General features: G+C 46.7%; 1 protein-coding gene across 1 annotated transcript in view; it reads left to right on the top strand.

Moving 5' to 3' along the window:
* MCPH1 (microcephalin 1) overlaps window positions 1-6,713 on the top strand; it is a 204,691-nt gene extending 197,978 nt beyond the window's left edge. The window contains 1 exon segment of the mRNA XM_032468520.1: window positions 303-6,713. Coding sequence (XP_032324411.1) covers window positions 303-355 — 53 coding nt within the window. The 3' untranslated portion in view covers window positions 356-6,713.
* Window positions 6,714-21,066: the final 14,353 nt, after the last annotated feature.

Raw genomic sequence — 21,066 nt, 5'->3', positions numbered from 1 at the left:
GAGCCCCGCTCCCGGGTCGTGCACCTAACGGGACGTTCTGCCAGGAAGGCCGGGCCCCATGTGCCTGCAGGATGTGTGGCTGGAGCATCTGACATGTGGCTTGTGTGACTGAGGAACGGAATTCTTTATTTCACTTGTTATTTAATGTCATGTTAAGAAGCCACATACGCCGTATGGACACGTGGACCTGGGACAGTGCAGCTCTGAATGGTTTGATTTTAAATGTGATTTCGTGTGTGCATGAAAAGGTTACCGTCTCACTGTGAGCCGGCCACGACCAATGCTTCTCTCTCTCTCTGCAGATTCAGTCACTCAGCACAAAGTCTGCGCCGTGGACAGCTACCTGCTGCGGTGACGCGGACGTCACTCAGCCCGCGGCTGCTGCCAGCTGGGAGGACGGGGCAGACGCCGGACGGGTGCCCTTCCTACTGGCACATGTCCGCCTCGCACGTGTGGTGCTTTTCCTATGAGGAAGCTTCTCTGCGTGACTGTCTGATGCCCAAGTGTCTCAGGGAAGCGCTGACCAGCCCTGTTGGGCCCTTTCTAGTAATGCCAGTCTGTGTGTCTTAGTGATGATGTAATGAAGAGGTCACGACCTTTGTCGTTGAAGCTCCGTACTGTTAAATAAAGGGTAGGGATTCAATTGTTTTATTACTGAGAACAAAGAAGCCCCTATGTTTCTTGGTTAGGCTGTAAGATCGTCATTGACCCACCAGCTACTAGTGTGCAGGACGGCAGCCAGTCATCTCTTTCTGTGCCTGCGACTCACCGAGGACAGCCGTGAGGAGCCGCACTTAACGATCGTTCCTGCCCTGGAAGTAGCCCTGCTGCTCTGAGCTCAGTTTCTGGCGAGAGCGCATCACCGAGCAGAGGGCAGGGCTTCCGTCGGCCGCCAGGATGTCGCCGTCCCCCGGAGGAGATGACGTTCCGACCAAATCATACACACGCTGACCGGTCACTTTCTAAGGGACAGAAATGCTAAGTCCCAGCGAGGCTGCGGGTCCCACTGCGACTTCCTCAAGGTGCTGTCCCCCTCCTGTTAGCCATCTCAGCTGCTGTTTCTGCGCAAAGAAACGTCAGGTCCCTCCGCAAACACAAGGGATCAACTTCCAGAACAAATGCTCGAGAAAGGAGGCAACTGCACGAGGGAAGGACGCAGGGCTTCCTCTCGGTGTCGGTGTGACGCGTGCCCCGCCCGGACGCCGAGGGGATCCACGCCCAAGCGCCGCTGAGCCTCCGCACGACTCGGCAGGCGCGGCTGCACCCCTCCCACCGCGGGAAGCCTGTCGCGCTGCACCCGCGGCGTCCGGGGCTTGGCTGCGCGGAAGCTCGGGTACCTTGGCAGAGCCCCCATCACACCAAAACTCTTGCGGCGGCCGACGGCATTGTGCTGACCTGCGCTGGGGACAAGCCATGAAGAACTCCCATCCCCGCCACGCTGGCTGTGGAGGACAGGCCCTCCCCCGCCGAGGGGCCACCAGGGCCGGCATCCTCAGAGCCGAGTCCCAGCTCTCGGCGCCGGCCTGCCGGAGGCCGGGCAGGATTCTCTTTCTAAAAGCTAATATTTTATCAGGATGCTGCTGCGAGTCGGGCTCTACACTAAGCATTCTCCATGTGGTGCGTCATTTAACCCCCCCCCCCAACAATTCTCACAGTTAGTTAGTACAGGTTTGCAGTCTCTCACCCAAAACACACAGGCCTAAGGAGTTCCTCGGGACTCTGATCTTTTTTTTTTTTTTTTTTTTTGAGTTTTGAAAGGTATCTGGCCCTCACCACTTCTGTTCAACACTGTGTTGGAGATTCTAAGGCCAGAAAAGGAATTAAAGGCATACAGACTGGAAATGAAGACGTTAAACTATTCTCAGATGACATGATACTATGTGTAGAAAATTATAAGGAATCAAAGAAAAAGTAGAATAAGCACATTTAGCAAGATTACAGGAAACAAAATCTAAATACAAAGCTAACCAAATGTATTTCTGTACACTCTCAGTAAACGGTTCAAATATGGAGTTAAGCATACCATTCCGTTTGCAATATCATCTAAAGATAAACTGAACAAATACATTTAACATAAGAAGTGTAAGAGCTGTATACTGAAACCTACAAAGCCCTGCTGAGAAAAGTTAAAAATCGAAATGGAGAAATACGCCCAGGCCATGGATTAGAAGACTCAGTGTTGATGAGATGGCTGTTTTCCTCCAAATGATCTATAGATTCAATGTAGTCAATCAACATACCAGATGGCTTTTTACACAACTTGAAACACTGATGCTGAAATCTATATGAAAATGCAAAGAACTCCTAGTAGAAAACATAATTTTTTAGTAAAAGAATAAAGTTGGGGGATTTATACCACCTGGTTTCAGAACTTACTGGCATAGAGGTAGAATGTAGATCAAACACACGCATCATCCTGTGAAGGAGGCCTCTTAGCTTACATTATAGCTGTGGCTTGAGGGGCAGGCTTCTAGCTAAACACACATGTCCAGGGACGTGCCATGATTCTCTCCAGAGACCGCACAGGCCAGCGGGCACCACGTTGGTTCCCTCCCTCCGCCTCACTTCATCTTCTGAGCTCTCCCGGAACAGAGCTTGCAAGTTCACCCAGTGGCCCACTGCCTGTGGCTACTGCCCTTGATAGCCCGGCTCTGGTGGCTGGTGGGGCTTTGCATTCACAGGATCAATACGACAGCAGCAAAGAGCCAGGTCTTAACTGATCATTGCCCCAGGGCTCAGTGCAAAGGCAGCAGACAGAGATGCCCATATCCCAGTCTGCCCTTTGAAAGAGGGGTGTATACGTACTCTAAAGCTGCTTCCTAAGGGTCTGACTTCCAATCACCAAGATCTTGGTGCTGACTGAGATCTTCCCCTTTGGGAAACCAACAGATCTTGACATACCCTCAACTCCTCGGAGCCGCTAAAAATAAAATAGGCTTCTTGAGTAATCACAAAGGTTTGAGTTACAACCAAGAGCTGGCAGGGTTGAATGAGAAGGTTCGTCACACGAGGACGCTCCCTCAAGAACAGGGCGGGAGGAGGCTGAAAATGTCTCCGAACTAGGGAAGGAGGGAGACATCCAGACCCAGGAAGCCCAGAGAGCTCTATGTACGACGAACCTAAAGAGACCCGCACCAAGACACAATTTAATTAAATAGTGAAAAGTTAATAAATCTCAAAAGCAGCTAAGAGAAAAACAATGTGTTACATACAAGGCAGTCCCCATAAGAATTGTCAGCAGAAACAGCAGACCAGAAGGAAGAGGCACGCTCGTCAAAACTCTGCAAGAAAACAGTGCCAGCCAAACATGCTCTATCCAGCAAAGGCACTCTTCAGAAATGGAGAGAGAGAGAGTTTTTTAGACAAGCAAAAGCTAACAGTTCATCACCACTAGACCAGGCTTTCAAGAAAAGTTAAAGGGACTTCTTTAAGCTGAAATGGGAGGGTGCTCGTTAGTGACAGCAAAATGTATGAAAATATAAATCTCACTGGTAAAGGTGAATATGTAGTAAAACTCAGAAAATCTAATGTTGTAAAATTAAGGTTAATCACTTATAAAGCTAATATGAAGATTAAAAGATAAAAGTGGTAAAAAAACACTATAACTACAATGATTTGTCAAGGGATATAGAATATAAAAAGATGCAAATTGTGATATCAAAAACATAAAAACACAAAAAGTGGTGGGGAAGAGTAAAAATGTAGAGCCTTATAATGCATTCAAACTAAAATTGTAATCAGCTTAATATATATTGTTATAAACATAAGTTGTTTTATGTAAGCCTCATGGTAACCAAAAAGACAAACAGAGTAGATTCACACATACATACATAATACAGGAATCTAAGCATACCCCTTCAGAAAATCATGTCACAGAGGAACAGAGCAAGAGAAGAAGAAAGGAACAAAGGAATTACAAAAGAGCCAGGTGGCAATTAACAGGATGGCAATAAGTACATACCTATCTACAATTACTCTGAGTGTAAACAGATTCAATTCTTCAGTCAAAAGATGTAGCAGAGCTGAATGAATAAAAAACCAACACCCATCTTTATACTGCCTACAAGAAACTCATTTTAGCTGTAAGGACAAACACACACACTGAAAGAGAAGGAATGGAAAGTGATATTCCATGCAAATGGACACCAAAGAAACCTGGGGTAGCTATGCTTGTAGCAGACAAAACAGACTGTATGCCAAAGACTGTAAGAAGAGTCTTTATCATATAATGGTATAGCAGTCAATCCATCAAGAGGATATAACATTGCAAATATGTATGCACCTAACAAAGGAGCATCTAAATATACAGGGCAAATATTAACAGATCTAAAGGGAGAAACAGACAGCATTACAATAAGAGTGGTGAACTTTAATACCCCACTTTTAACAATGGATAGATCATGCAGACAGAGAATCATGAAGAAAACGTTGGCCTTCAGCAACATATTACACCAGATGGACTTAACACGTACGTATAGAACAATCCATCCAAAAGCAAGAGAGAGACATTCTTCTCAAGCATACACGGAAAATTCTCCAGGGTGGGGATCATATATTATGGCACAAAATGAGTCTCAAGGCCAAAATCACATCAAACGTCTTTTCCAGCCACTATGGCAAGAAACTAGAAACCAATTACAAGAAGAAAACTGGAAAATTCACAAATTTATAGAGATTAAACAACATGCTAGTGAACAACCAATAAGTTTAACAAGAAATCAAAGAAATTTTTTTAATTGAGACAAATGAAAAGAGAAAAAATACCAAAACTTGTGTGCAGCACTAACAAAACTCATGGTTTGCAGTTCGTAGTGATAAATGCCTACATTACGAAATAGGGCAGATCTCAAATAAACAACCAACATTTTTACCACAGGGAACTACAAAAATAGGGGCAAACAGCCCAAGATTAGAAGGAAGAAAATAATACTTACAGAGCAGAAGTAAATGACATAGAGATGTAAGAGACAACAGAAAAGATCAATGAAACTGAGAGATGATTTTTGAACAGATAAGCAAAATAGCCAAACTTTTAGCTAAACTAAGAAAAAAGAAGACTCAAATAAAACCCAAAGTGAAGACATCACAACTGACATCACAAAACACAACGGATCATAAGAGGCTACTCTGAACAATTATATGCGAACAAATTAGACAACCTAAAAGAAACAGAGAAATCCCTAGAAACATACAACCTATCAAGACTGAGTTAGAAAGAACCAGATAACAATCTCATTATTGGTAACGACATTGAATCAATAACTTAAAACCTCCCAACAAAGGTTCAGAACCAGAAGGCTTCACTGGTGGATGCTATCAAAGATTTAAAGATTTAATAACAACTCTTCTCAAACATGTACCCAAAGATGCTCACTGCAGTCTTTATACTGCAGAGAAGCTGGGAACAATCAAACATTGAACAATATGGAAGTTACTGAGTAAGTTATGTAGAAGCCTAATGAAATGTCGGGTAGCTGTTATAATTATGGAGACTGATACAGTACAGGAACTGTTTATGATATGAAGTAAAAAAAACAGGAAATTACATTTAGACTACAATCAGAAGGCAGCAAAATCACACACGTATAGTGAAAACACAGGAAGGTAACAGACGTGATTTGAGTCTGGTAGCAGGACTGTGATTAATTTCTTTGATATTTGTTTGTATGTTTGTTCAGTAATGTTACCAACCATTTTGAAAAGAAAAATTCAGGCACCTACCTACTCAAAACCAATTGTCCTCGAAGCCTCCTGCACACAGCGGTCTGCATGCTGGGTTTTGGCTATCTCCTGTTTCCACATGTACACGTTAACCCAAGCTTCCTTGGTTGAGTTAAACATCCAAGGCCTGAATTTCCTCCTCTCTAAAATGAGGGTACAAACACCTGCTCAGAACTCCTCTAGGGGGTCAAGTCTCTCAGATCGTAAAGCTCTTTGCAAACCAAAATCCAAGACCCCATCAACCTCTTATCTCCCCTGCCCTCCCTCCAACTTGGTCTGTCTTCCTCTCCTTCATGTCTCTTTGTTCCTTCATTTTGCTTTTCTATGTTCAGCTCATTCTGTGTACCTTCTCTTCCACTTCATTTCCCCTTTCCTTCTTGGAGGTCAGAATGGGTCTCACAGGCTTCCCATCAAGGTGTGGCCAGGGATGCAGCCCCCTCTGGGGGTTCCAGGTGCTCAACCATCACCTGAGGGATTAGAAACTTGATCAGGTATCAAGAGTGTAGGTTCTGATTAAACTGGCTTTGCAGGGTTCCTGCTAAACTGGATTTACAAGGTGACCGATGGCCTCGGAGCCGGTTCAGGAGACTAGCGTAAGTTTGCCCAAGCAAGGAGTCCTTGTCAGTAGTCATGGTGACTCCTGTCTGGATACCTGAGAGCCCAGGATGAAGGTCAGGTGAGATGAGGCCCCTCTGAAACAGCCCGGGCGCAGACGCAGCTCAGTTCGCACTGTTCAGGGAGTCGCATCTTCCCCCAAACACACGTCAGAGCACCAGCTGATAGGAATTCCCAGCACGGATTAGGACACGCTGCTCGGCCAAAAGGCCTCACTCCAAACAACTGAAACGCTAAAGAAATAGAAAAGGCTTTGCTTACAACTATCACGTGCTTGGCAATTATTTAACCTTCTTGACCAAACTGTAAGAAGGAAATGTATCTATTTTAAAGTGACCTGTGGTTATAATTAAAGATCTATGTTTCCCTTCCCTCAATTTTGCTTCATCTTTTACTTTATTTAAAACTATAAAGCCTATCTTCTGTGCCAGGAAAATGGTATCTACTTTTATCCTCCTAATATTTGTACTGTTAACTGAGACACTAATTGAAAGTATTGAACTGAAACTAAATAAGCACATGCAAAGATTCTTCAGGCTAAACTCGTATTTTGGTTGGTGCGCATTCCCAGTATAGGCGTTAATGTTTTCCCAAAGCCTTGGGACCTGCCAAGTCCTAAGCTCCACCTAGAACTCGAAGATACTGGCCCCTGGTCACTCCTTTATTAATCTGGCTTTGATTTTTTAGATGCTTGGATTCACAGCTTATCTATGGGAACAAATGGTTTGCTCTATTTAATATTTCACAGAGAAGATTTACTCAAAGAGTTTAATATCCCCTCCCGCCAGCCAGCAGATGAAATCCAGCCAAACCTCCAGAGAGAGCAGTTGTCAGGAGGAACCCGTCCTGGGGATCATCCAGCCGTCCATCCATCCTTCTGTCAGCATGAGCGCAGGAATGGGGCGCATTAGCGGCCGTTCCATCAGCCCGAGGCGGCCACAGGGGCGCAGAGAGGGCGGGAGAGGAAGTGACTGCCAGACCCAAAGCTTGGCACGAAGGGCCAGCTGTCAGCCAGATAGTGTACTCAGCCAGCGACGTGAAACCCAATCACCGGGTTTTGGGGGGACTGGTCAGAGAAGGAGAAAGACTCTTTGTCCTGAGTGAGCGGGGCTGCCGATGGCGGAGGGCGGGAGAGGGGAGGGCTGTGACTCACGATGCCACGAGGTTTGTTCCAGAAACAGAACCGGGGACGTTCTGCGGGGCTGGGGCCAAGGGCACAGCAGGCGGCAGAAGGCTCAAGACAGACCCCACTGCAGAGGGTGGTGAAAGACTGTCACCTCATCTTCGGGGCCGTGGAGCCCAGGAAGGATCGTGGAGGCAGCCATCCGGGCGGCTGGAGACTGAGGAATTCGGTGGTTTTGAACTCTGACTTACTGCTTTTCTCGAGCAATTCCCACCCCACCCCCACCCCCCTTTTTATGATTGATTGGATTCAGGGGCCACCTTGTACCCATGTCCTTTGAGACCAAATTAGATTTAACACATAACATATCCATGCTCTGGGGCTTAAGAGCTCACTTCCGGCTCATAAAATGATCCCTGTGACCCGTACCTTTGATGGGCCCGCGTGAAGCTGGCCTGTCCCCGGAGGCCCAGGGCTCACGGCCTCAGGGTGCAGAATCTTTTCCATATTCATGTTCAAGGCAAGGCTGCTGCTGCTGCTGCTGCTGCTGCTCGCAGGCCGGTGCACCTGCTCTTCCCCGCCTTGGGTTCACAGTGTTGCTGCGCTTACTCAAAGGACACTTACTTCCTAGCACAAACCCGAGGTCGAGTCGCACCCAACACAGACAGCCCGGGTTCGCAAGGCATTTCCTGAGCACGCAGCCTCGCTCGGGTATGGCTACGTCGTCGTACCTGGCTCTGGGGACCAGGAGCGACAGAGCGGCCACCCTCAGAGCTACCAGCTGTGGCGGGAGGGAGCCTGACTGGAAAGCGGGGTGATGAGCTCACGGAAGGCGGGGGAAGGAGAGAACGCCCAGCCGGGGCGACTGGTCCCCTAGGAAAAGGGATGGCTGTGGGGAGTGCTTCCCGGAGAAACTGACCCCCGGGCGAGGTGGCGGAGGAAGCCGGGGCAGTCACCGACAGGCCACGTCGGCGAGGAGGGGGCCGCCGAGATGCCGGGAAGCCCGCCGGGTTCCAGGAGCTTCGGAGCTTTGAGTTGCAGGGGACGATGCAGGAGAGGCGAGGCCGGATGCGCGCAGGCCAGGTGGGCGCCTCCGCCGGTTGCGAGAGGCGCCTGCAATCTTCCAGGCAGGACGTGCTGAGGCGTTGGATTAAATGCTCACGGAGATGAAAAAGAGGAGGCGGACTTGAGGGCTATGTAGGAAATGGAGTGAACCCAGCTTGCCGATTAAGTCAGAAGAGTAAGGAGCCGGGGCTGAGAGGGGCTGCGTGCCCCGGGGCAGGCGTGCGGCGTCAGGACGCTCAGGAAGACCCACGTGGTGGCGGGGATCACACCCGCAAGCTAATGGGAAAACTGTGTCGGAGGGCTTCAGCCAGGAAAGGAGCGTGCCGTCCAGCGGACAAAGAGGCCAAGTTCCTGCTGCTGAAGACGTTTATCGGAAAGATGGGGGAGGGGGGGTGCGAAAGGCAAAACTCTGTTTCAGAACTCTGTTTTAGGCTTGTGAGATATTCTAGAAAGTAGTTGTCAGGTTTCTACACATAGGCCTTTGTGTTATTCAGAAAAAGTAAACAAGTGACTTCCATTTTCAGCAAGATAATGAACATTGTGATGGTCATCTGAAAAGGCAGAATGAAACACAGAGAAATTTCCTTTGGAATGATGGATAAACCCGCTAACTCTAGGGCTGGAAGTAAAGGAGAGAGGGGGGTCGGCATTGAAACTGGAAAGACCTTACTGACCTAGCAACGTGTGTGTGTGTGTGTGTGTGTGGAAGTGTAAGGGCAAGGGAGAACTGGGATGGATGCTCAGTTATGCTCCTGGAAAAGGGCTAAGGAGGGGGAGATGACTTCTCTGCAAAGGCAAACAATGATATCTGTCTTTCTCAGCAACATCCTTAGGCACCTGGAAGAAGCAACACGTATCTTCCAGGAAGAGCGTCCCTTAACCTGGGCTTCTGATAATGCTCACAGAGAAAGGGACCAAATCTGAATGCACACACACTTCCAAATGAACCCTCATGACCATCTGTAGGGAAAAGCAAATAGGACCAGACCAACCAAGATCTCAGATACTGACTCTTCATGCATTGATTATAAAATTAGAATGTTCAACAGTTTGAAAGAAATAAAAGGAGTTAGAAGCAAGAGAAAGGAGCAAGAAATGCCACAAAATGAAAGCGAGAGTTGAAAAAGAACCAAATAGAACTTAGAGAAGTTTTCTTTTTTGATTAAGTGTTTAGATCTTTCTCAATCCCCACAAAAAGTAGGTGTTGTGGATAGCAAAACCAAACCAAGGCATACTCATGAACTCCAATACACAAGTATATGGAGACAAATCACCCTCAGCCACAAGATCTACTTGGTACCTATGTCTATACAGGGAGGAAAAGGAGGAGCGTATGGGGTAGAGGCTGACGACTTGAGAACAGAAAAATCCCTCACTAGCTAAGTCATGACTAGAAAGCACAGTGGGGCCAGTTTGAGAACAGCACCTGGGTTTTGCCCTCTTCCGCAGCATGTGAGTACGTGGGGCCCACAGGAAGGACAGAAGGGCCCTGGCTGGCATGGTCTACACCCTACGGACTCTCAAACCTGACCCACCTGAGTGCCTTTCTAGATGAGGGTTCTACAGTGAGGAGAAATTGCTGGGAGTGGAATCAAAATTGATCAAGACACGCACAACAGAGACCAAAGAAAGAGAGGGTCAAGGTCAGGGATCCACAGATTTCTTCTGAAAGGACCAGATGTAAATATTCAAAAACAAAGCAAGCCAACTTACTTTTGAAGTCTACCGAAAAAACAACGGAAAAGCATGAAGTCAGAAAAGCCACCCTAAATCACGCTTCATCCAAAAAGCTCAGGCAAACTTATTTTCACAAAGAAATAAGCAACAGAAAATTATCAAGGTCAAGTCCCATGCCAAGTTATTATAGGAAACAGAAGAAGTAGAAAAGTCCTGCACAGACAATAAAAAGATGAACAAAGTCATGGCCAGAAAACAGATCAAAAACTAAAATGACTTTAAGAAAATTATGTGAGACATAAAATAACACATAAATGAGGACTAGAAAAACTCACCAATGAGGCAACAGAATTCAGGAAATAATTAGAAATAAAAGAAAAATCAATTTCAGAAGCAAAGACCTAAATAGAAAGGACATAATAAAAAACAAAACAGGTAATTCTTGAGAGAAGATGAAAATAAGAAAAGTTAAAAAATATGAAATATGTTTTTAAAATGTCAGAGAAAGAGACAAGTATTAAAGACAAGCAAAAGAGATTTGACACAGGAACTCTTGAAAACTAAACCAAATCAGAGGGGGGAAAATCTGAATACTAAAAACCACAGTTCAAGAAACTTTTCTGAATTAAAAAAAAAATAGTTGAAGCCAAAAGTACACCCTATACCTGAGAAGATTGACCCCAAATGGTAAAAATACTACAGTTTAAAGAAAAAGGAAAAAAATGTGTTGGACCTCCAAAAAAAAAGGCATGTGACTGTTAAGAAAAAATTTAGATGAGCAAACTTTTTGACAGTACTGCTTTATGAAAAGAATATGAACTAACATATTTAAGATACTCAAGGAAGAAATGTGTAAGGATTTTATATCTAGCAAAACTGACTTTTCAGTATCGAAGGCACCAACTGTTACCAACATGCCAGAACTCAGAAAATGACTATTCATGAGCTTCTCCTGAGGAGTCTACTAGAAATCAAGCTTCAGATTATCAAAATGACTAAAGAAGAACTGACTTACATACCGGGGGTGAGGTGTGTATATAATACACACATGAATGTATATGCATCACACACACACACTCACCTACGGCTGAGAGGGAGACGGTGTGTAATGGCTGCATTCTGTGACAATGTGGCTCTAGTGCAACCACTTCAAAAATGATGGAGGGAGAATGGGCAAAATGTCATGCTTTCAGGAATCATACTGGTGCTAGTATTCATATTATTATTCTGAGTCTACTGTGTGTGTAGTATGGCATAAAACCAAGACTTTTTGACAGGATGTTCTATGACCTCTTGTATCTTTGTGAATTAGGTTCTCAAGTATGAAAGAAAGAAGATGCAGATGTAACTGAGAAGAGGTTAAGCTCCACAGACTCTAATCTAAGTGGGATTCATGGGGTATCTTACTTTTAATCTGTGTATGTATTTCTTAGCTCTGTTCCCTAAATATCCGTTAGTGACAAAATTGTGGTCTTGTAATACCATTTCTCACTGAAAGAAATCAAGTCCTCTTGGAGAAATGGCTGATTTCATGTCTGCAAAAGAAAAGTCTGAGATGAGTGTGGGACCTCTTGTCATTCCAAACAGCACAGAAGCCGTCCAAGACTGTTACGGTGATGTCAAAAAAACCTAGAAGCCAACTGGAAGAGGCTCCCACTGGACAGACTGAGACTCTCTGAGCTCTGGTAATAATAACTGCAATGGATTAAGACCCCTCAAAGATGTTTAAATCCATGAGTTTTACATGCTATTAAAAATTACAGGAATTTGTGGGAGGGTATAGCTCATGCTTAGCATGCAAGAGGTCCTGGGTTCAATCCCCAGTACCTCCATCAAATAAATAAATAAAACCTAATTACCTCCAACCCACTTCCAGGAAAAAAAAAACTAAACTAACAAAAAAATATTTTAAAAATTACAGGAATGAAGAGGAACCAGTTCATTACCCTGAAAACTGATAAGAAGCAATTAGACATATATTTTGCCTCTCTTTTATAAACTGAACCACTTGGTAAAGAGTTATGAGGGAAAGTATATCTTTATAAAAGGTTTTCAACTAATAAATGAAAAAGAAATGATAGACTTACAGCAAAGGAAACCATAAGTAAAACAAAACAACAACCAACAGAATGGGAAAAAATTTTTGCAAATGAAACTGACAAAGGCTTGATCGCCCAAATATATAAGCAGCTGATACGACTTAATAAGAAAAAAAACAAACAACCCAATCCAAAAATGGGCAGAAGACCTAAACAAGCAATTCTCCAAGGAAGAAATACAAATGATCAATAGGCACATGAAAAAAATGCTCAGTATCACTAATTATCAGAGAAATGCAAATCAAAACTACCATGAGGTATCACCTGACACCAGTCAGAATGGCCGTCATTCAAAAGTCCACAAATGACAAATGCTGGAGAGGCTGTGGAGAAAAGGGAACCCTCCTGCACTGCTGGTGGGAATGCAGGTTGGTGCAGCCACTGTGGAAAACAGTATGGAGATTCCTCAAAAGACTAGGAATAGACCTACCAGATGACCCAGGAATCCCGCTCCTGGGCATATATCCAGAAGGAACCCTACTTCAGGATGACACCTGCACCCCAATGTTCATAGCAGCACTATTTACAATAGCCAAGACATGGAAAGAGCCTAAATGTCCATCAACAGATGACCAGATAAAGAAGATGTGGTATATTTATACAATGGAATACTATTCAGCCATAAAAATGACAACATAACGCCATTTGCAGCAACATGGATGTTCCTGGAGAATGTCATTCTAAGTGAAGTAAGCCAGAAAGAGAAAGAAAAATACCATATGAGATCGCTCATATGTGGAATCTAAAAAAAAAACAACAACATAAATACAAAACAGAAACAGACTCAGACATAGAATACAAACTTGTGGTTGCCAAGGGGGCGGGGGGTAGGAAGGGACAGACTGGGAGTTCAAAATTTGCAGATACTGACAGGCATATGCAGAATAGATAAACAAGATTATACTGTCTAGCACAGGGAAATATATACAAGATCTTGTGGTAGCTCACAGTGAAAAAATGAGACAATCAATATATGTATGTTCATGTATAACTGAATAATTGTGCTCTACATGAATTTGACACAACATTGTAAATTGACTACAACTCAATAAAAAACAATGTTAAAAAAAATGAGTGTTTACCACCAAAAAACTCAGTAAAGGAGTATCTTCAGAAAAAAATGAGACAATCCCAGAAAGAAAGTCTAAAATGAAAGATCTAGCAAGTAAACAAACTGGTAAACTTAAATACACATTAAGTTAATAATAACAGTAATATAATCTGAGAGGCCAGCAACAGAGATATATAGGGGGTTGGGGTAGAGCTCAGTGGTAGAGCGTGTGCTAAGCGTGCATGAGGTCCTGGGCTCAATTCCCAGCACCTCCACACGAAAAGAAAGAAAGGAAGGAAGGAAGGAAGGAAGGAAGGAAGGAAGGAAGGAAGGAAACAAGGAAACAAGGAAACAAGGCAACATTGAAAATACGGTATCCCTGTAGTATGGAAGCTAGAAGCAGTGGTCAATGGAGTGACCTAAAATCCTCGTATTATTCAAGAGGGTGGTGAAACAGCCCTTAACTTTAGACAGTTAAGTGTACACACACACACACACACACACACACATACACACATTTCAAAGGCAACCACGAAAAGAATAGAACTGTGCAAGCATCTTCTAAATCTGTGAAGAGAAATAAATGGAATGCTAAAGCAGCTGAACAGCTGAAGCTGAAAACTGCACTGAGCAGAGCTTAGAATCACTAAACCAACAAGCCTCTTGAGATTCTCCATGGGCATCTGGGATAGTATTAGACCATTTAGAAAAGGCAAGTGGCTGCTGCTTTGATAGGCGAGTTTGAAAAGGAAGTGAAAGGAATGATTCCTTACGCTTTCCTACTTGGAGCTATAATTTATGAACATTTGATCCACTCCCTCATTATTAAAATATTTTAGGTTAATTTAAAAATCGGCATCCGGTATAAAATCTCCTGCAGGGAAAATGGGCGTTATTTGGATGGTTACATCCTCGCCTCACTGCGGTCTCCTCAGAACAGCAGTCGCATCTCTGTCCCCTCAATACCAACTGCCCCTCCTGCCTGAGCAACGCCGGTGTGGGGACCACGTGGTGGCCACTGACCACGGTGCCCGTGTGTCGGGAACAGGTGCTGGCGGGGCCCAGCTCTGGTCTTCACTTCGGATACTTCACAGAGCCTGCGCAGATTTAACAGCGAGAAAAGATGCTTTGTGACTGGGGGTCAACAGCGACGATGCCAGGAAAGCATCTCTTCTTCCGCCAGCAGCACGGCCCTCACTTCTGCCCTCCCTGCCGGCAGTTCCAAGGGGAACGTTTCCTCACTGTTTTTCTCCTTGTCCATCAAACTGATTCCTTTGTATTTTTTAAAAATTTCAACCAAATTGTCTGTTGTTTTCTTCCAGTTTTACATTGTAATTTGGGCAATTTGTTTTTAACTCCTGAACCATTGGGTTTTACCACAAGGTTCTTATTTCATCAATTCTGGAGAAAAACCACAAAACAGGGTTATAAATCTCCACCTCTTACTGCCCAGTGGGATACCATCATTTTTGACAGACAGCACCTCCAGACGCCTTCCAGAAGTAAACACGACTCAGAAGAAATCACTTCTGTTTGACGACACACCAATAGCCCCCAAATCACAGTGTGTTGTGAGTTTGTGGGTCAGGTGTTCGGGACTCTGTACACACGGTCTCAGCTGCAGCTTGCTTCCCAGTCTGACCATCACATAGCTGTCACACACAGCGTGACCGGGGCATCATGTATCTGAAGTAGAAAATGATGGTGTAGAGCGTTCATTTTTCTTAAACATCTTATAATACATCGTTCACAGGACCCTGGACAGCCAACCTGGTCTTAAGCTCTGTTTCTTTCCTTTTTTTTTTTGGCCAGGCAATTTGGATTTTGTTCTCAGCTGACCACTGGTCCAAGGGGCGGGTATGAGAATTGTAGGACCTACTCCGAAGGGGCGAGCATGCTCTCAGTGGAGGGAAGGGGAGATCTGCGGTCTCCACCCAAGGAAGGGGCACTTATCTCCGGAGCGCTCCCCATCCTTTAAAAGGAATGGGAAAGGCAGAGGAAAAGGGCCAGGGGGGCCCCAGTGGCCTGCTGGGCGGCCAGCCAGTGGGCAGACAAAGACAGCCCTGGGGGGCCGCGCCCTCCCTTCCTGGAGCAGGAAAGAGGAATGTCAGTTCCCACAGGACAACTCATAGAACTTCCAAGGATCTGAAGACTGGGAGCCACCAAGTATTTCACCCAGCCCGGCCCCTCCTGCCTCCCTGGGCAGGATTCACAGTCCTGTCACAGTGTTCAGTTTTAGCTGAGACACTTCACGTCAGTGGGACTCCTGTTTGGGGCACCCCTGGGATGGCAGCTTGAGGGGGTTCAGACTTGGGGGGATAAAGAAAGAGTCAGGCCCCGTGGCTGTGGGAAGAGGAGAGGGCAGAGGAAATGCCTGGGGAAGGAACGAGAACTCTGCATCCCTGGGAGGCGGGAAGCGTTCCAGAGGCGGGGGCAGCGGGCAGGCCGCGGGCGGCGAGGCTGCGGTCAGCAGGGGTGAGGTGTGGGCCTCGGGTCCCAGGTCAGCTCTCCAGCTTCCACGATGGATGCCATCAGGGCACTTTCAGACTGCAGTGTGGCTACCCCGGAGTCTCTTTCTGCCCTCTCCACGTCCTCCCCGGAGGTAAAATGAATTGTGCCTGGCTGAGGGTTCCCAGGAACGTGCAGCTGTGATGGGGAAGGTGTGGGTTGCCAGCAAAAGCACGCCGACTTCCACGGAAGCAAAGACTGCAGGACCACCTCAGCCAGGACCCCCCACCTCCCCACTCACAGCTGGGCATCTGAGGCTGACAGAAGGTTCCATGAGGGGTCTCAGTGACTCGGGCCTGGGAAGGGAAGTCAGGGGCTGCTGGTCCAGAGCCCCTGCGAGTCCCAGGTCCGGGCAACTGTGGCACACAGGGAGCCACCACCCAGCTTGGCTCTGAGACCCTCAACCCACTTATCTGTCCCAACTACTGAGCTGGCTCCTCAGAAAAGAGCTTCAGGACTCCCAGGGGTGGTGCCAGGTGGGTGAGGGAGCCAGAGAAGGAAAGAGTCCCCTGCTTCCAGAGCGGCCCCAAAAGGCAGCCAGACATTAGTCCTAGAATTGTGGAGCCGGGAGGGGATCTTAGGCCTGAATGTCTCAGTTTGTGAGTTTGTGCTATTCTCGGCACGTCTGCGCGTGCAGTCAGAGCGCTGGAGCGCGTCTGTTCCACTGTCATCATCCCACTTGCCAGGGCTCATAAAGTCTGTGATGGTGAGAGGGTCCGCTTCAGCTCAGGGGAGCCCTTGTTGCCTTCTCTTTTCCAGGCTTAAACTGATGGAAGGTCACAGTGTGAGCGACTGTCTGAGATGCAGGGAAATCCTCCGTGCCTGGAGCGCCGGACAGCACCGGATGGACAGAAAGGGGGGAAGGGGGGCTGAAGACCCAAGAAAAGACTCTGTTCTCCTTTATCCTCACCTTCTCCCCCTCCTTGGGATTGAGCTTCAGATGAAGAACATTAGAACAATCAGGGGGAGGGGGCGAAAGGAGATTGTTGGCCTTCAAAACGTACCGCACCCAGTGGCGCCGCCGGCAGAGAGGCGCCTGCTCACAGCTGCCGCTCGGCCGCCGTCCGTCCCCAGTCAGCCCGCGAGGCCCTGTGTGAGCCGCCTCCTCCCACCGCCCCGGGCAGCCCTGCGGGCTCTCTGCGCTCTAACGTCACCACCCTGCTCGGGTCAGCCTGGAACGCCCAGATTTCTGTTCCCAAATCAGAACTTGCAATCCTTGACCCTCTTCATCTGTGATCTGAGTAAAGTAACTCACAGCACGGTTGAAAAGTTGGCTGCTTTTTAAGAGACAGAACATCGATGAAAGGGACTCGCGTGACAGAAGGAATGGCTGCTCTGGAGGGAGAAGTAACCTGCTGAGTTCACCCACTTCTCAAGGGCAGAAGGGGAATTCAAATTCCACCCGTCTGATTCCAAAACCCACCATCTTTCCAAATAAATCTTCCCAAGACCGACTGTATGCGAGAACTCTTTCCTTAGGGATGAAAAGGCTCTTCGCGTACCCACTACTTCAGGTTCAAAGTGCTCTGCCTCTTGTTCCCCCTCCTTGCCATGGAAAGACTGCATGGGGTCTGCACTCCAGCCACACTGGGCTCCCGTGCACCCCCGGGAAGTCTCTGTAACAGAGGGATTACTGGGGGGGGGGGGAGGTTGGCACAAGAAAAGTACAGTCACAAATGTGCCAGCCCCAAGTGGCTGCTGTAGCCAGGCTGGTGTGCCCGGCCCTTCTGGGAGGAACTCCTTGAGAGGGCTTGCCAGCAGGTACCAACTGAACCATAGGAACTAACCACACTTCTGAAGGAAAAGGGAAAATGGGAGAATTTAAACCAATTCAGTCCATTTAGTTGTTACCATGTGAAAGTTCTCAAACAAAAATGCTAATTTTGAGATGATTTTAGAATTAAACTAATAATATAATGCTACCTCTGCCAAACAAGATAAATTATCCCTTGAGGATTAAAAAAATGAGTTAAGTATCATGGCTGCATACTTCTCATGAAATGGATGAGATTCTCAAATTCATGCATATAGGTGGGAAAAAAAATCGCAGACGAGAGAGAAGTTGAAATCATGTAAAGAATTAAAGATCCCATCTAAATTGGATTATGTTAATACAGTAAAACGAAACCATAGAGATCTGCTGAAGGACACGGAGTTGAGAAACTCACGTACGTTCATAATTGTAACTCTACAGCCTGCTAAGAAATACATCCTGTTATTTACTGCTTTCAAATTTAATAAACCTTCAGCTAACAATGATATTCAGAGACAGGAATGTCATAGTTCTCTGAATTCCCTGGTTAAAATGGTTAACCCGAAACTCTTTTTGAGGTCAGTCCTTCCTTTTGAAAATCTTTCCATTTTTTTCTGTTTTCCTGTCCTCGTAAGTACAATGCTCTCACCAGAGAGTCTTTAATCCAGAACCTCAGAATTATCGTAATATGCTGTGTTTGTGGAAAGTCTAAGAGACTGGGCTGAATCTGTGACCACCCTGGAAAACAGCCTGCTGCTTTTTTGATAAGTGTCTGGTAGGGATTCACCGAGTTGTGAGTAAATGCTTCCAAGTTAAAAAAAAAAAAAAAAAAAAAAAAGTAGGAAGTCAAGCCAAGGAATTTACTTGAAGTTTCACTGAGTTGTGTTCAGGTGCCACTGAGTCCTGTCTCCACGAATAAAGGTCTCCTTCAATTTTGCAGTTGGAGCAAACACACACTAAGCACCTATCTGACGTGGAGGTTTCAAAAAATCCGTGCATTTGAGACGTTCAGAAACCAGGCTAAATAAACAGCTATAATTAAGTCTACCACACAAGAGTCGGATTTAAAGTACAGTGAGGATAGGGATTAAATTGGCTGAGGGATGCAAAAGGAAGGAGGGAGAGTGATGGGGACGGTGGCACCTGAAGTCGCCTTGGAAGACGTGAATGAGATTTCTGGACAGGGAGGATGGTGCAGGGACCACTCTGAAAGAAGGACGCAGCACTGATAAAGGCAGAGAGATGAACGTACACAGCACTTACCAGAAGCAGTAATTCACCATCTACACAGACTAGAGTGCACGGTTCACGCTAATGCAGTTTGTAATTTTATAAGCACTGGAAAGCCGCCAGGAGTTTTAAAGCAGGAAAACAACTGTGTGATCAAATTTGTATTTGTGGGAGGTCATCCTGATAGGAGCCTCCTGGGTGGCTTGGGTGGGACAAGACTGGAGGCAAAAAGACCTGAGAGGTGGCTGGGGTGGCAACATCGGGAAGAGACAGAAGGGAGGAGCTCGTGAGTCTCTCTGAAGGAGGATGGGTAGGACCTGTTGACGTCCTGACTTGGACTGCAGGGGTTCTAGGTGAACAGGGGATGGTTACTTCCACAAGACAGGGAGGGTAGAAGGAGTCAGAGGCTCAGAAGAAAAGAATACGAATTGAAGAGACACTAGGTAAACCTGAGGAGCTAGCAGGATTTCCAGATGTTAGTCTCTAAGGCCCTGTTGGATGGATCCTTACACGACTGAATTCCCACAAGAGCATTTTGCTCCATGCAAAGTTTAGTGACCGGACAACACTCAGCAGCAGAGATGCTCAGCGTTAAACATGGAGTCTGCAAAGAGACACTGAAAGACTGCAAACCCCCTGCACCAAGACCAGCTGAGAAGTCTGAAGATGTGTGCTTCGCTGTGTTTGTAACTCGGTTCTCAGTTTCCCGCCACCTCAGGGCTCTGCTGAGTCTCTAAGTTCGCAGAACCCCGTGAGACCGCTACCATCGCTGTCTCCAGCTGACCTCCCAGAGGAGGCGCCAACTGGTTGATTCCTCAACAAGGCATCCTTTCAGAGTCTATGAAAAACACGGTGGATAAGCTGTCTTACTCTGTTTAGTGAGTGTCCCCTTTCTCTCTCTCTGTTCTCGTGCGCTGGCCACGTGTGGCTCCCCAGGCAACTCCAGGCCCCCAGCTGCACGGCCTCCAACGTGTTCCTTTGTACGAGACCCGCCTGAACACAGGAGGGCTCCGCGAGCCAGGCAAGCCTTCCCGCTGAAAGGCCAGCCCGACCCCAGAGCAGGCCTCCGCCGGCGCTGCCAATGACCGCGTGGCTGTGCCTGGCTGCTTGTTGGCTCAAAAAAGAAAAAGAAAAAAAAAAGCTTTCTTATCTGAGCACGCAAAAGAGTTTTGCCACAAATATTTAAGCACCACGTATAATCAAATTTCCCATATACAGTGAGGGTGGTTATCCGACCACTTTGATCTGAGGACGGTAAGCAACATGATTCCTTCAAAGATTCTGCCAAAGCAGCCACCAGGGTAGAACACATGAAAAATCAATCCAGCATGAAACAAGATTTGTTGGGAGATTAAACATGAATGAGGCCAAGGACAGCCGATGGAGAGCTTAATCATCTGTCTTCCTGTCTTATTCCTAACATAGTAAATTTTAGCTCCGGCTGTGGATTGGAGTCACCTGAGATTATTTTTTTCCACCAAAAAATACTGTGCCTGGGCCTCAGTCCCAGAGAGTCAGAAGGCCCACCATGGGCACTTTTAAGTGATTCATTTTTGTGGTGTCTTTTTTTCATAACCCATGCAAACTGATCTATGAAGAAACTGAAGAGGACCACAAATGTGCATTCACTTAGCCAACTTGTGAGCACTCAGGTGGATGCTCGGCGTATCGGGGTCGGAGGGAGTGGGGAATGAGGCCTGTGCGGCTCGGTGTGTGCAGGTTTCTGAGAGGCAACTCACACCCTCAAGATTTCCCCAGCTATTTCTGAAGCTGCAATTGAGATCAGGCCTTAGCTCCCATGACTTAAACACAGGCTGGCCCACCTTCCCACTCCCCATTGAAAAAATATTACCAAACTTACGCAAAGACAGCAGTCGTGCTGTAACGAGACGGGTGGGAGGTACCACCCCCAACCCCGGGCTAAGGGACGAGGGAGGGGTTGTAGTCGGTTAGCGGAGGGTGTGGCCGTGCCCAGAGAGACTGACAGTCATCAGGAGGGGTCTGTTTGGTCCCCAGGGCTCTGTCTGTCTGATGACCTGGGGAACGTGGCTGGCAAACCCTGGTAGCTGGGAACTGTGACTCCCAGGCCAACACCAGGGAGCACGGCTGGAATCCAGGAAGGATGGGAAGTGGTTCTCGGACCTCAGCTCCCAGGACCCCAGATCCTGCCCCAAGCCTGCCTCCACCGCACTCCACTTGGGGTTCCTGCCCATTGGCAATCTGG

This window comes from Camelus ferus, chromosome 26, assembly GCF_009834535.1.
Source record: "Camelus ferus isolate YT-003-E chromosome 26, BCGSAC_Cfer_1.0, whole genome shotgun sequence".
Lineage (NCBI taxonomy): Eukaryota > Metazoa > Chordata > Mammalia > Artiodactyla > Camelidae > Camelus > Camelus ferus.
The sequence above is the reverse complement of the archived record's forward strand: the minus strand, read 5'-3'. Positions and strand labels throughout refer to the sequence as shown.